Source organism: Mixophyes fleayi, chromosome 4 (genome assembly GCF_038048845.1).
Source record: "Mixophyes fleayi isolate aMixFle1 chromosome 4, aMixFle1.hap1, whole genome shotgun sequence".
Classification (NCBI taxonomy): domain Eukaryota; kingdom Metazoa; phylum Chordata; class Amphibia; order Anura; family Limnodynastidae; genus Mixophyes; species Mixophyes fleayi.
The window spans coordinates 46,267,275-46,283,899 of record NC_134405.1 but is presented as its reverse complement, the minus strand read 5'-3'; the positions used below and the strand labels follow the sequence as shown (position 1 = coordinate 46,283,899).

General features: G+C 39.7%; 1 protein-coding gene across 2 annotated transcripts in view; it reads left to right on the top strand.

Moving 5' to 3' along the window:
- Positions 1-16,625, top strand: part of OLFM2 (olfactomedin 2) — a 228,457-nt gene that overhangs the window by 201,374 nt on the left and 10,458 nt on the right. For both annotated transcript variants that reach the window (XM_075206866.1, XM_075206867.1), the window contains exon 5: positions 244-350. In XM_075206866.1, the coding sequence (XP_075062967.1) occupies positions 244-350 (107 nt within the window). The remainder of the gene's footprint in view (positions 1-243; positions 351-16,625) is intronic.

The window sequence follows — 16,625 nt, the reverse complement described above, 5'->3', positions numbered from 1 at the left end:
ATAGTGCTTACTGTTACTTGTACTGTGCTGTTTCACCTTGTACTGTGCCATTGTTTGTCCTTGTACGGCGCTACGGATACTTTGTGGCGCCCTATAAATAAAAATTAATAATAATAATAATAATAGAGCAGTACTTTTTTGTGTATGTTAGAAATATGCACAGTGTTATTTTCAAAAGAAAATGCCCCTTACATAAATATCACCGTTCAAACCACATTTATTTACTTCTCTTTCCAATTTCAGGTTGTGGCAAACTCACAGGCGTCAGTAACCCAATCACAATACGTGCCTCGGGCTCCAGATTTGGCTCTTGGATGACGGATACTTTGGCTCCTAGTGCAGATAATAGGGTAAGTCCTCTAATGTCTGGTCGAATGATCCAGTGTGTTATAGCTGCAATTTTTAATCTGTTGGCTACAGGAAGCTGGAGGCTACAGTACCGACTGCATATACAGAACCAAAGATCAGAGAGTTATTGTATTTGGTGAAATTACCATCCAGGAGCGACAGGCAGTAAACTGATAACATACCATTATAAGCCATTATCTTGTCACAGGGTGTGATTACAGGCATCTTGATTTATTTCAATGAAGGCTTTGTTCTGTTTCACTCTGCTGCAATGATGTGCACGCTGGTGACATTGATTGTAGCTTGTTACTATTCTACACATTATTCCTGGATGTTCCATAATGCTGTATCTTGTACTCATGTTTTATATCTGTGTATTGTATGTCTTGCGCTCCTCAATGGTATGTACTTGGATGAGATCTCAGTGTTAAGCACAAGGACAAACTATTAGCTGGTTACTCTGAGTTAGAACTATTTCTTAATCTTGCAAGAAAAATTTGGCAGTGTTACCCAAAACAAATGAAAACATGATTACTTAACATTTTTTGAAGTTAAAGACAATAGCACTTGGGAAATCATTTTATCTTTATTTTATTGAAAGTGACAGTATACCAGCACTGTATAGAAATAATATAAAATATCTACATACCCTTGTTGAAATTTCAGGTGGTTGTGGTGTAAAGCCTGAATCATGGTAAATCATGTCTGAACTTTTTCCACCTTTAATGTGCCCTGGCAAACATCAAAATTAAAGTTAAAATCCGATAGACAATCTCTAGATGATGCGGTAGGGTGGCAAGACACCTCACAAAAAAACAGAAAAACATCCAAGATCATTTAAATTTTGCAAAAAATGCATCTTTCATGTGCCACCGCGCTGCTCGTTGCAGCCCGTCTGTGCCTCCTCATTGTCACTTCCGGCCTGAGCATCCCGGTTTTCCAGGACGCTCCTCTTCACTGCCGTCACGCCCGGCGAGCTGTCAAACAGCCAGGCGTACACACTCAGACTTATTCAGTAACTAGCAGCCTCTTGGGGGATGATTAGTGCAAGTTTTGCCCTGTTTCTGATTGGGCAGTAGGATTATTTAAGGCAGGGAGGGCTTAGCCTCCCTGACAGTTATAGCTTCTGTGACTCACTGCTGACCTGCTCCAGGATCCTCCTGTGTATATCCTGTTTATCTCTGATTGACTACTGTTATGACCTCTGCCTGATTACTGGATTTCCCTGTTTGTTCATTGCCATGACTTCTGCCTGGATACTGACTTGCCTGTTTGCTCGTTGCCCTGACCTCTGCCTGTATATTTGACCTTTGCCACAGACCACCATCTTTTGGACCATTCCTGGTATGGGTCACTCCTCCAGTTCACCTACCACCTCATTTGCTACGGTCTCCAAACATAATCTCCTACTACTAAGAGTTAAAATCTGGGGCCATCCAAGTACCTGAGCAAGACTAGGGAAAGGCGGCTGCTATAGGCGAAGACCTTTGCTGCCTGTTCTAGAAGGACACGTTTGAGACGCTAGCCATAACACAATCACCACAACACAGCTCATCATTACCCAAAGAACACCATACTAACTGTGGTGGTGGCAGTATCATGCTTTGGGTCTGGTTATCTTCAACTGGGGCAGGGGCTCTAGTCAGGATAGAAGGCAAAATGAATAGCTCCAAATATCAAGATATTTTGGCATGAAACCTGCTGACCTCTATCAGAAAGTTGAAATCAAGGAGGAATTTTGCCTTCCAACATAATAACGATCCATTGAACACATCCAAATCAACCAAGGAATAGCTTCAGAAAAGAGAGATTAAAGTATTGGAATGATCCCATCAGAACCCAGACCTCAGACCTAAAGAGGACACAGCACAGGAGATCCCCTTGAACTTTACTGGTTCTTAAACTTTTTTTGCAGGGAAGAGTGGGAGAGAATAGCAAAGGCCAGGTGTGCAAAGTTGATAGAGACTTATTCAAAAAGACTCACTGCTAAAATAAAAGCAAACGTTGTGTCAGCAAACTATTAGTTTAGGGGTGCAGTGTCGGACTAGGGCATGAAGGGCCCACCGGGGGACTGCAACACTAGGGGCCCACCAGAGGGGGTGTGGTCAGCCATCATAGAGGAGGGACCAGACACTAGAGGGGGAGTGGTCAGTCCACTAAGGACAGCTAGCACCTTACTGTAGTATATAAAGAATGCAGTGTGTGTATAAAGAATATACAGTCTTGACCTGCCCCTTAGATTGGGCAGAACAGTCACCAAAAATTAGGCTGTGGCACTCCAGGTGTTGTGAAACTACAAGCCCCAGCATGCTTTGCCAATATATAGCAGCTTATTGCTGGAAGTATATGCTGGGACTTGTAGTTTCACAACACCTGGAGTACCACAGGTTAGCCAAGCCTGCGCTAGATTCAGAACATTTGACAAACTGTCCTACCTGTTGTTGTCACTTTTATCACCTGTGGCTGCTGGTTTCTTTAGTTGCTGGTTGTCTGGATCCTGGAATGTTGAGGGCCCTATTTGAAAAAAATAATGGGTACATTTAGAAACGACAACCTTCCCTGCCCTAAATCAACAGCACCCTCATTTAATAATTAAAGTAATAGTGCTCGCATTTGATAAATAGATCTATTTCCCTTCAACCGACCCAAACATCAAATTAATAGTATTCCCATTTAATAAATAAACCTATTACCCTCCCTCCAAACACCCCCAGCTTTAAATTAAAGGTCCCATCACCCCCTCCCTATAGTGTTCTCTGTACAGCCCCCCTCCCTATAGTTTAACATAGGCAGTCCCCAATAATTATAGTTCAGCATAGGCAGCCCCCCATCACTATAGTTTAGTATAGCTTAGTATAGATAGGCAGCCCCCCTATGCTACATAGTAGTGCCCCCAAAACAATATTATGTCACACAGTAGTGCCCCCAATGTTATGCCACAGTAGTACCCGAAATTCACATATACCACGCAAGTGTCCCCAATTCATATTATGCCCACAATAGTGTCCCCAATTCACATTATACCCGCAATAGTGCCCTCCAATTTACATATGCAGTGGAACAGAACTCTCAATTCACACACACACTAATATATATATATATATATATATATATATACTCTCTGCAGTCAGCCTCTGCTCTCCCAGTAACTAGAGCTCAGATGAAAGATATATGTGTATATATATATATGTATGTATACATAAATATATATATATATATATATATATATATATATATATATATATATATATATATATATATGAGAATTCTGTCTCATGCTGCAGGTCCTGTAAAAGAAAAAATCTACTTACCCATTGCTGCAGCCTCTCTGGTCTTTAGTCCTTCAGGGAGCAGACAGTCAGCTGACAGGAGGAGGGGGCAGGTCACATGATCGCAACTGCGATCTTATGTGAAAGATGACTGGCTGTCACTGACAGCCAGTCATCTGCAGCAGCAGGAACGCAGAGGAGGACAGCGGGGACGCCAAGAAGGACAGCTGGGATGCCGAAGAGGACATCGACCCCCAGGTGAGCTGGATGGGCTCTGCCCACTTCTAGAAGGGGGTGTGGCTGTAGGGCAGCGGGGCCTACCGGTGATTTTTCTGGTATCCCGGTGGGCCAGTCCGACGCTGTAGCGGTGTCTACACTTATACAAGCAGCATAATGTAATTTTTTTTATTTTCACTTCTTTAAACTTAAAATTGTTTTTCACTCTAATTTTAATGGTTGCAAGGTCACATTAAAGGTGAAAAAGGTCTGACATGATTTATTTTGATTTCAGGCTTTACATCACAAACATCTGCAATGTCAAAATGGGTGTTTAGACTTTTTATATCCACTGTATATAATCACATATTTACTGAGGCTTAAAGGTTCACATGCAGAGGGGTCATGTGGGGTTGAAACCCCTTTCAACCATTAAAAGCCAGAATTTAATTGCAGTTGTCTATGAAGTGGTCTGGTTCCATTTCAAAGTATAATTTCACTCCTTTGGCCACCTTTTGTGTATGTTTTTAATTATAGTAGAACCAAAGCATTTGTACATAAAGCAGACCCAGGCTGCCATGACATCTACAGACTTCAAAAGCTGTTAAAACCCCTTTGTGGAAAGCTTTTGGGGATTTGAAAACCTGTGTACTGAGCAGATAACGTGGGCATGGAGTCATGTACATATAGAGGTTGTACAGTGATTACAAGGCAACAGAGCAGAAGTGAGAATCTAAGGTAAACGTTAAATATACACTACTAGAGACAGAGCAGGTTTTATACGGGATGGGGTAGTCCAAGACAAAAATAGTGGATTAAACCCTTTCAGGTGTGGTACTGTATATGCCAATATCTGATACATGTAAGTTAGGATGCTTTCATATGATAAACAGAGTTTGGAGGATAAAAATGTGGGGTCATATTTTCTTTGTTGGAATTTCTCCTTCATGTTGGTAGCTTGGTTCTTAAAAGTGTCAGTAGTTTCTTTGGAGCCATCTAAATAGTCCACCTGGTATGTTATGGATCCAGGTTTGCGGTGATTGCTATTCGCTGGTATTTGGCTGTTGCAATCTACCAGTTTTATACAATTTTATGTGGATACTTTCTTTCTCAATCTAGGTGTTCAGGTCCAGGCGTTGATGTAGCAGATGAAGAGGATGCGGTCAATGTATTTTCACCATAGTACCAATTTCTCTTGATGTGGGTTGTTGTTCCATATGTGGTTTCCTTCCCACTTAGTCATGAAAATGTTTGCGTAGTTCAGAGCAAATTTTGTCCCCATGGCTGTCTGTGTTAGCTGTTTGTAGAAGTTGTCCTTGAACCAGAACTAATTGCGTGTAAGTTGTGTTTCTGGCAGTGATGATTCAGTGCTGAGGAAGTGTTGATTATGGTGGGATCCCATCTGGTGGTCAATGACTGAGTAGAGTGATGTAACATCGCAGGTGACAAGTGTGTAGTCAGTTTGTCATTTGAGAATGTCTTGAGAACATGGGTGGTGTTAAGAAGCTCTCCTATTTGTACACCAGTTGTTGCAGGAAATGGTCTATATATACCTAGAGATTGCATGTTAGGGATCCAATACCCAAGACATTCTTGTGTACTTTTGGTAAGTAGCAGAACACTTGAAGTCTTGGAATTTGGTGTGTTAAGTACACAACTTTTTTTGTGTTGAGTTCCTTGTGGTATGAGGATGTGGGGTCAGTTTTCAACTTCTCGTAGTTCTTGTAGTCTTTTTGCCTCTTGTAGTCCACTCTGTTGAGTATGACTATACACTTTGTCATCTGGTTTAAGGACAATGTTCTGATTGTTGCTGAGAGCTCTAAATGCTTTCTTTTCTTGTGGGTTGAGGTCCTTGTTGGTGGTTTTCTTTCTTTATAGTCTTCAACAAGGCTTTTAAAGGTTTGTATACAATTTCCTTTGTATAAAAAATAATAAAAATAAAATTAAGGTAACTTGAAGAATATATAAGAATAAAAATAATATGAATGAAAGGTTATTAAAAAAAAGGAAACCAATGACACTAGAGGTGTGAAGTAGAAATGACAAAACCAGTGTGCCAGGGCCTAAAGGACAGCCATGGTGTGAAGAAAGGGGACAATGCTTGGTGGGTCAGAGGTAGTTCTGAGGAATGTTCTGACTTCAAAATCAATGTTGAGGAGCCTCGGGTTCAGAGTGACCAGTTCATGGATCCATATGACTTCTTATTTCACATTATGTGTCATGTGTTCCCCTCCTTTCCAAGGTCTTTTTACTTTTACTTTGATCCATATGAAGCATAGTTGTGAGTGGTCGCAATCTGCAGTATTCTGGGACACTGTGTACTCTGACTTATTTTTGTGATGTTTCCTACGTGTTTGGGTATCCCAGTTTTCAAGTCTCTAGTTGTTCTACCCATGTATTATATATCACAAGGACATTGTAGGAGCTAAAGCACCCCTTTGGTATTGCCGGTTCATAGCAATGGAGAATGAAGGAGCAGAAATTTGGACCTGTGGGCGCAGCCAGCAGTTTTCATGCTCAATTCTAAGTGAAAGAAAATTAAAAGAAAGAAAATCGACCAGTGAGAACATTCAGTTACACTGTGTCATTCTCCAACTAGTTTTGTTTAGGGGTCACTACCATATGAATGTTTTGCAGAAACAATTCCTGCATGCCATTCTTCATTACATAACAAAATAACCCACTTCCATCCCTTGTGGCATGAGTACAAGTAATGGCCCTGCCCAAACACCAAAGCTGACTTTAACACAGTATTGTAACCAGTCAGGGGATTCCAGAGCAGTAACTTTTACGGGACAAAAAGGAAAACTGCCACCCCCGTAGCCCTCAATATTAACCAAATTAACCTAAAATATTCCTAATCTTGTGCCCCGTTTCAGCTCTGCGCCCTGGGCGGTTGCCCCTCTTTCACAGCCCTAGTTACTGCCCTGGGGGATTCCATTAACAACAATGATTGCTTGGAATTACTTTTATCATATTCATAAAGTCTACGAAAGTTGGAAATATCCCTTAAGAGCCAAAAGCCAGACAAGTTCAATGTTTTCTAAAATCTATGTTGATCTTGAAAGGTAAACAAAAGTCTTCGGCGAGGCATCTGCTATATTATCCTTACAGGGAGAAACAATTCCTTCCTAATCCCAAAATAGCAAAAAGCAATCAAATTAATTCTCTGGATTTAGCACCCAAGTTATGTTTTGTAATAATTATAGCTACAGATCTTGTATTTAACAAGAAAGACATCCAATTATTTATTAAATTATTCATTGAATCTGTCCTCACCCTCTCACTTGGTAGAGAATTCCATAACCACACCATGCGGTCATGGATCATCTTTATTATAAGATTGTATGGGTAAACTGAGCAGATTACTTTTCAAATTCACAACAAATATTTTGTCAAAATCTGCAGAAAAAAAACAACTTTTCACAAATGTGTCTCCCGATATTTTCCTGCTCTGATCTTAAGAAAGATTGCATAGAACTGAAGCATCACTTTTGGGTGGAATATCCAGAGTATGCCTGGTCCCATAAGGTTATTTACCTGGGGTCTAGTGTTCAGGCTGCCAGATTTTGCAACATATTCTGCTCTACTGCACAATCCTGATGGATGTGTGTCCCCTGTAATCGTGCTGTTTCCATTGGTGCGGGGGCGCACCAATGGGGGGTTACTGGTGCCTGGAAATCCGCCTCTCAGCCTGGGGCACTGTATGCTTGAGGTGGATTGCCGCGTGTATATGATGGAGACAGGAATTGCCCTGTGTATATGATGGGGATAGGAATTGCCTGTGTATATGATGGGGATAGTAATTGCCCTGTGTATATGACGGAGACAGGAATTGCCCTGTGTATATGATGGGGATAGGAAGAGTTGGAGAGCAGCCCAGTGTCTAAAATTATAGAAACGCTCACATGCATACATGCCCATTGGTGGCATGGCATGGAAACCCCTCTATGGAAATCCGGCATTTGCCCCTGTGGTGGTAGGTATTATACATTATGTGCTGAGGACAACACAAAAAAGCCATCATTGTATCAAAGTTAAAAATATGTTTAGGAAATAAAAGGATTAAGCATTGCTGCCAACAGAATGCTCTATTCCAAGTTCCTACATATAGATCAGACCTCAGTTCATGGCTCAATAGCAATCCATTAATTTCTGGATTTGCATTGTGAGACAAAGAAAGAACATGATCACTGCTAATGACTGTATAATTACTTATTTTCCTGTTTCTGCTTATTTTGATTTTAGTCTTAACTGTCATATACTGTACATTTTCTACAGTTTATTTTTTCATAATATTTTCCTTTGTTCTGCAAAGCATTAATTATCCCAAGATATAAAAAAGAAAGAAATCAGCTTGGAGACTAGAGCCCTAATTAGTTCAAAATGAATTTCAATTGAAGCATTTCCTCTCCTGAGGCTGCCCTTGTAATGCTGACCACCTCTTTCCTCTGGTCACCTGTGCTCAGCAATAATGGATCACAGGTAGAAACGTTGGATGGCACCAATCACCTGCGTTCCTTTCTGCAGTTTTTCTAGTAGGATCAGTGAGACAGCTACATTGAGTGTAGAAATCTTCCTCTACCCTGTCCCCACTCTATTCATGTGGTCAGTCACCACATTGCTAATAGTGATTGCAGGAAACAATGCAGGTGACCTGTGTTAAGCTGGGTACACACTACAGGGTTTTTGTCCAATAATCGGCTCAACTAGCCGACATACGACCGCTCGTTTGAAAGTCGGTTCAGTGTGTGTAGTGACAGTTTCGGGTCAGTGTGTGTAGTGACACGATGGTCTAAAGTCTGCCCAAATAGACGATTATCGCCACATTTGGTTGGTCATACCGTTCAATTTTTTCCATTCAATCACCAAACAATCATGTAGTGTGTATGCACTCATGCTGTCGATCTCCATAGAGTTTACAAAGTCGGGCTCTTTTCAGTCGATCTTAGCACTGAATGTCATAGTGAATAAATGTAGAGAGTGCTGTAGAAGGAATAATTTATTTGTTCGTTCTGAGACAGAATATTTTGTTTCAGAGTCACAAAAGCTAACGAAATTCGTTAGGACATGTGGATAGCTATAACAAGGCAGTTTTAATCAGTGTGACAGTAGTGAATGAATGAATATTGTGCTGTCATTCTCCGGACTAGAGGACCAGACAAAGGACCAGATAAAGAGCACAGATCTGAAGGTAAATCGTGTCAGTGTGTATGCATTAATCGTCAGACTGATCGGACCTTCAGTCGTAGGTATAATCGTTTGAGATAGCACATGGGTCTGAACAATTCTTCAGTGTGTACCCAGCTTTACTCTGAGCTTCTACCTACAGTCCATTGTTATAAAGTGGCTGTTGACTAGAGAAAGGAGAAAAGAGGAAGATTACTCTCCAGGAAGTGAGGTTAGAACTTGTTTTAGCATCTGCTAGGATTACGCCAACTGAGACCATGTTCTTACCTTAGGAGAAAAGCAGCCCTGTTCTCAGGCTACCCAGCACAGTTATCTCTGGAGTCATTTGCTCAGCCCTATAGAAAGTATAAATTGGATTAAAACGGTTCAGTATAAACTGAAGTCTATTTGGGATAACTAGTGCTCCCTTGCTATTTCAGAATTGGCAGCAAGAAGCAAAAACATACATTATGTATGCACTTCTACATAGACACACATATTGTAATCACAAGATCAACATTCATGTGTAGGTGTATACCAGAACACAGTTAATCCGCTGCATGCGACTTTAAATATCATTAGCCCTCCAAACCAAGTGTTTTCCTTTCAAACCACAGCCTAAACCGTGCTTCATTTAGCAGCAAAAATACAGCAGAGTCAGAACATCCAAACTGCTTTTACCTAATCTGTTTTATCCCCCGTGGAACAAGCCAAGCGCAGCTAATGAAATTAAAGGATTTAGACGAAGTCTCAGTAGCATGACAGATTCAATGTCTCCATGAATATGCCAGTCCTCGTCGCCCAGACGAAAAACATTTTAAAAAAGTGACCTGTTGGTTTTGATAATTCTGAATTCTTCACAATGCACCTGAAGCTGAGATCTAAGCCATAGTCACAGATAGCCGGCTTCAGTGATTTCAAAGTCAATTTCTACAAAGAGGCGAAGTTTGAAAAGTCTTGTGAACTTTAGGTTTAAAGAGTAGAGTTAGGAAACCAAAGAGGCAACCAGACTGCTGTTATTTTGTAAGTGCTGATGGGAACTTCTATTGGAGTCGGGTGGACAATATAAACCGTTCATGCTGTCTAAACTTGTAAAAACTTCAAAACGTTGTCTTCCTTTGTACGTTCCCTAATGTGCTAAATAAAGCGTATTAAAGTTTTCCATTTAACCGGTGAACAACAAGCTAGGATGAACCGTGGAGCATTACACTGCTACTCAGTTTGGTAACATGAATTACATTGTGTCTGAGCCAAGTCCAAAAAATATCTTAAAAGATTTCCTATTGGCATCAGAACTATTGGCAGGCACAGCTGGTAGGAACTCCTTTACAGCACCGGGGAAGTGCCGGTACAATGTTCATAAATGGTACGTGCGTCTTGGGAAGTTGCACATAGAGAAGAGGTAGGAAGTGCAGCCTGTGAAGCTCTTTTTATTTAAAGATGATGAAAAACTGTGTGCAGACGAAATCTGTGAAGTTTGTTATACTCAGCTCACTTGCTGGAGAAACGGAGGTAACTGTATTATAAAAGAGCATTTGAAGTGAGACTAAAGTGGCCTGGAAGCTCCAACAATGTGTCTGTGAGGATTTAAAATCTTTGAAAGCATATTTTATGTTTCTTAAAAATCTAAACACCTCGGAATGCATCCACTGAGATGTTTTTTACTTCTTTCGCATTTGTTTTTTTTCAAACATTTGAGAAAAGCAGTACCTGGGGTGGTTTCTTTTTTTTTCCCAGCATTTTGTTGTTCTTTTTGTAATGTTCCTTTATTAAAGTTTAGGTTAAAAAAAGTTTTTTGTTTTTTTTTATTTGTTAGCATTTACGCAACTTTTATGCACGTGTTATTCGTGGCACAAAGAAAAATATCAAATAGAACAGAACCATGCTTGCCTACTCTCCCCGAATTTCCGGGAGGCCCACGAATTTCGGGGAGCCCTCCCGACTCCTGGAAGAGTAGGCACCCTCCTGGACTGCGGTGGAGGCGGGGCTTAATGATGCGATTTTGCATCATTTAGCCCCCCCAACATTGTAGTGCCGTTAATTTGGGCATTTCCTAGCAGGGGTGCCCCATAATACTCCTGTCACGTGACCTCCCCTCTGGTTGTACTGTGCATAAACACAACAAGATTTGCAAATTTTCCTGGGAAAAATCTTCAAAATTTTAGGCTTTCCTTCAAAATCAGAAACAGTTAGCAACTGTGGAAAGAAAGCGGGTAATAGAACCAATAAATACTTTACTTTCACTTAGATATTTGCAGACTAAGAAAACTGCGTATCACGTGGGTGCCTGGTTTAATATGTCAAAAAATAGAGAATCTTAGGGATCCTGGCACCCATTACTTTGGGTACCTTAATGGTTGGCTTAAAATGCAATTATTATAGTCTTTAATGAAAATGCATCTAGTAGTTATGTACGCAAATATTGAGATTATCGGCTCATTTTGAGTGGCTGCAAGTTCATTGTTGTGATGGAAATATATCCTTCTGTATCTAGACTTGAGGGTATCTTGTGCCTCTTACACTGGAGAGGTTTAAGTTGAGTGTACGTATAGCATACGACCTACTTAAAATTGGACGCGTCCCCAGATGTGCATTTTAGGAGGCATATCCATTACGGATAGTGGAGGCCTAGTATAAATATATGTCATACTGATGACACCAGGATCACCATCTGGGCAATTCTGATTGGCTGCCTGCATCTTGATCCCTCCAGCTCTATTACGTCAAATCGTGTTTGTCTATTCGATTTACTTATCATCAGCAGCAGCATTTATTTATATAGTGCCAGCAAATTCAGTAGCGCTTATTACTATTTACTTATCTTTTTATTTTTGTTGTGACTAATGCAGGAATGAAGATTCCCACTGGTATTATAAAGCGGTAAACAACTGCGTTTAGAATAGAGTAATGAGACAGTCTCTATAAATAAATAATGATGATGATGATATACACCGTCGTACACCTGATGAATGCCTAATAAATACTGCTATGTTTTGAGCCGGACCTCTCTTGAGATCCGTGTGATCCAGCATACAAATGTGAGTGTTTGAGTGTGCGATTTGTATGACAAGCTTTTTATGTGCACGTTCAGGACACGAAGAGTGTCAAACTCTATATCGGGCTCATTATAATATTCCCTATCCCACTTGCGGAATATATTCATACCATTGCACTGCAATTTTTATCCAGTGGATTTGCAGGTGTCCCTTTTAAGAATCTAGGGCCTGATTCATTAGTGATCTTATCTGCCATTTTTTGCTTATCTTAAGCAAATCCACTCCGTTCATGCCCAGAAAAGGGAGAATAGAATCAAATCCACTGCGTAAGTGAAGAACTTCTTAAGTTAAGATGAAAATCCATCTTAACTTCACTCTTATCTCCCTGATTCCTCTTAAAATAAGCATCTTAACTTTTGCACAAGATAAGATCACTAATGAATCAGGCCCCTAGTCTTTAAAATTTTGCACACACAGGTATTGAAAAAAATAAAACACGTGTAGGTAATTTGACTCGGTACACTTTGGTCCTAATATGTCTCATTGAGTCTGAAGTAGTACTTATGTGCATTGGTCCATTCACTTACATTTTTTTCTGTGTCTTTACTAAGCTTTGTTGATTGCTAATTGATGTCTGACTTTAATGTTAACAAGAAGGAGTTCCGTGAGAAATTTCATCTATTTTTTTCCGCTATTTGTTTTTAAAAAAAATATATTTTCTCTTTATGTTGAAGTTTTGGTTGGGGCAATAAATTGATCCTCTTCTATTTCTGCCTTTCAGAATGGCTATAAGGAGTATAATAATTATATCCATAATTCCTAATTATTTATTTGTTTTCTTCCTTTATTCTCTCAGTTTCCTCATCTTTCTAGACTTAGTAGTCATGCTGGATATAAGCGGTTCAGTGAGCTTACTCTTAAGCATATAGTCGCCATATATTTTTCTCCTTCACATCCTAGTGATCTTGACAAACAGCCAAATGGTGGCCTGCAGCCAGAATGCATTTCAAATACAATGAGCTCCAACTTGGAGCAGAAATTGAAGGAGGTGATTAAACGGCAGAGTTCACTATAAATCAGGGGAACCGTTTTTCACACGACACTTCGAGGCAAATATAACCGCAGAGAGTAAAGGTAGCTTTTTTTATGCTGCAAAAAAGTAAATGTTTTAATTTGTGACAAAAAGTAATTAATTTGGCTGCATGTGAAGAGTGTGAAGGCAACGTTTGTCCAATATATTTCAGTGCGCTGCAAGAATAACCTGATCTAATATGCTGTTTCCTTGACTCATAGCAGAGGAAGTCACTAAAGTAATTTCAGGCTAGTCATACACTGCAGTAGACCAAAAACTCATCATTCTTTCTTCTGTGGCAATCTATCCACCCACGGGCAGACTATTGTTTGATCTAAATAAATTGTACACCAGGTAGATGATTAGATCAGTTTGTTTTCTTTTGACAGCAACCTCTGGTTAACTCTATCGTGGCGATTGGGGAGTTTTACATGGTGACTGGTCGGTCTATTGACCAAGCCAACTCTTTGGTGAAGCTATCCCGCCACCTCTATCCACATGCCTATAAATAAGCATATGGAAACAGGAAGTGAAAGAAAACATGAGAGGTGGTAACGTCATGGTTCACCCCTCTAAATGATTCATGCCATAAACAATTATCAGAAATGTACCTAGATTATTATTATTATTATTATTATTATTATTATTATTATTATTATTATCTTTGACTTATAAGGCACCACAAAGGGTCCGCAGCGCCGTACATTACATATACAAAAAACAGAACCAAGACACAACATGATACAAAAATATATACAAACACAGGTGACAGGGTAATGCAAATCAAATTATATCTGGGACAGATAGTGTAAGGGATGGTAGAAATCAGCGAGAAGAAGGCCAAAGCTTAAGAAAACAGGGAAAACAGAGCTAGGGAAGCAGGCCAAGAGGTATAGAGGGTGAAGGAACAGTAGAAGGAGCACACATGGAAAGAGGGCCCTGCTCCTGAGAGCTTACATCCTAAAGGGAAGGAGGGGAGACATAAAAAGGTGGTACTAACTGGGGGAGAGAGCCAGGACAAGGGAGTTAGGAGGAGGACTGATAGACTAGAATAAAGAAATGAGTCTTAAGGGCACGCTTAAAGCCTTTGAGAGTAGATGCTAACCTGATGGAATGTGGAAGATCGTTCCACAGTAGGGGAGCAGCCCGGGCAAGTAGATTTTTTGACAAATCTGATTTAATTAATGGAGAAGACAGGTCCCAGGTTCCTCCTGGGAATAGCTGTGGAGCACAGTCCTTTAGTTTTACAACTTTTTCAGGTCAGTCTTTTACAAGAAGGAATGGGGTAAGGTTCAATCACAATGGTCCTTGAGAGAAGTTTGTAGATATCATACAGTATCATACGAGAGCTACTATGCCATCTGACTTTTGTACCATTTAACATATATACACCTGAAATAAATAAAAGTTTTAGATAGATGTCTGAGTTGTATAATTTTTGGACGTTTAGTGACATAGTGATGAAAAACAATTTTAGTCCAGATTTTTTGTAAGCAAGACCATTTAACAATAATAATTTGGAATGAACCAGTGCATATCAGGACATTACAGTCTTGTTCAGGAAGCTTTCAAAACTTGTATCAGATCTGGCAACAAAATAAAGGTATTGATTGTGTTTGGGCAGGTGGCTGGCAGATTTTGGTAACATTACGGCAGTATAAAGCTTTTAGTTTACCATCTGGCTAACTATTGGACAAAAGAAAGACTATATATAGGTCAGCCCTGGTTTTATAGGGGGTAAGTTTGACAATCTGTTTGGGTGGGCCGCAAACTGGTTAAGTACTTCTTGTGCAGTGAAGTTAGCTATGTAAAATGTACATGCAAGATGTACTTTAAGTGTTGGACATTACCAGAACAATTGTTAAGATGCCTGGCACAACAGTTGTATGGCATCTGCGAATGAGTAACTGATGGCAGAACAAGATGCTCTGGAAAATTAATCTTCAATGCTAGGAAATTCAACAGGAGGAGGCCAAATGAGCCCAAAAGCCGATACAAAATAATTTAGGCTGAATAATAATACCTATCTATTGAAGCATTCTCTTTAGTAAATCTGCTACCTGAAAGTGCAAGAACACATGGGACAGGAAGAGGAGGAGGAACGCAGGCAAGTCCACCACATCTCATGTCTTGGACTATGGGACTATGAGTGTGCCATCACTGATTTTGATATTGCAAAAATAAAGAACCTAGCAACATGAAGAATTGGAGACCAATTGCTTCTTGAATGTTGATAGATAGATTATGACAAAAATGATCTTCTCTATCATAGTGTGCTTGTCCCCAACAAAAACAGCAGACTTTTAATTTGCTATAGTAAAATGAGGAACTTCTGTAGAAGTTCTCAATAAGGGGATTTTTAAGAGATGCAAAGTTCTTGAGTGTGAGAAGCTTTGTTGTCTGTCTACAGCAGGTTAAATCTTTGATAAAGTAGACCATGAGGTTCCAGGAGTAACTTTGTCAAAGTTTCTGGGGAAACACAATTCAGTGACTAAGGACTGTACAGAGAGGCTAGGAGCTCTCCTCTGATTACTGGCTGTCAAGGTAAAGCTTTCAAGGTCAAGGAAGGTTGGTGCCAACTCTTTATGTATTTACTATAGATGCATGTGGATGTCACTGAAAGAGCGTGGTATTAGGGGTGACAGACTTCCACTCCATAACCTGAACTGTAGTCACTATGTGAATGATGTGACTATAGCTATATCTCTTAGCCTCTGGATGTGCATTGCACAATCTGTAGCCATGAGAAGCTATTCATAGGCATTGGGGTCTCTTATCAACTGTGAAAAGAGTGATGATCTCTGTTCACTGCAAGGTGATTAGGATTTTGATCTGCCACAGTTTGTAAAAGGAGGAATGTCCAACGCAAATAATAAAACACCAGTAATAATAATAAATGTATTAATATAAATAACCCAATCGGCATATGTAAAAGACAACCCAAAATGATAATATAAAACTTTTATTCGGCCAATGAATTGTAAAATAAATATAATATAACAAGCAATTACATATAAAGGGAAAATATGCAATTGCTTGTTATATTATATTCATTTTACAATATATAGGGCCATAATTCATTGGCCGAATAAAGGTTTTATATTATCATTTTGGGTTGTCTTTTACATATGCCGATTAAATTATATATATTTATACATTTTTTTATTATTCCTGGTGTATTGTTATTTGCGCTGGACATTCCTCCTTGTGCTTCTTGTGTTGATATAGTGGGTTATCTCTATCTCACGTCCAGCTGCAGTCAATTCCAGGTTATTTGTTTGATATATTTTTTAGATATTTTTTAGATATTTTTAGCACCTGATATTTCTTTTTGTGGTTGTCACAGTTTTGTAGAAGCCTCATCTTATAGTATAATCCAAACTGTCAAACTTGCAGACAGAAAATGATGCCAAAATTGGCTGAAAGTTAAAAACTGAAAATGTAAGTTGTTCCGCAGTCCAACAACTGGAGGCTGAGAAAGCGATAAAAGGTTACATTACTAATTGGATGTGAGGTGCTAGTCTGAAGATGGGGAGATGGATACAGGGCTACCCC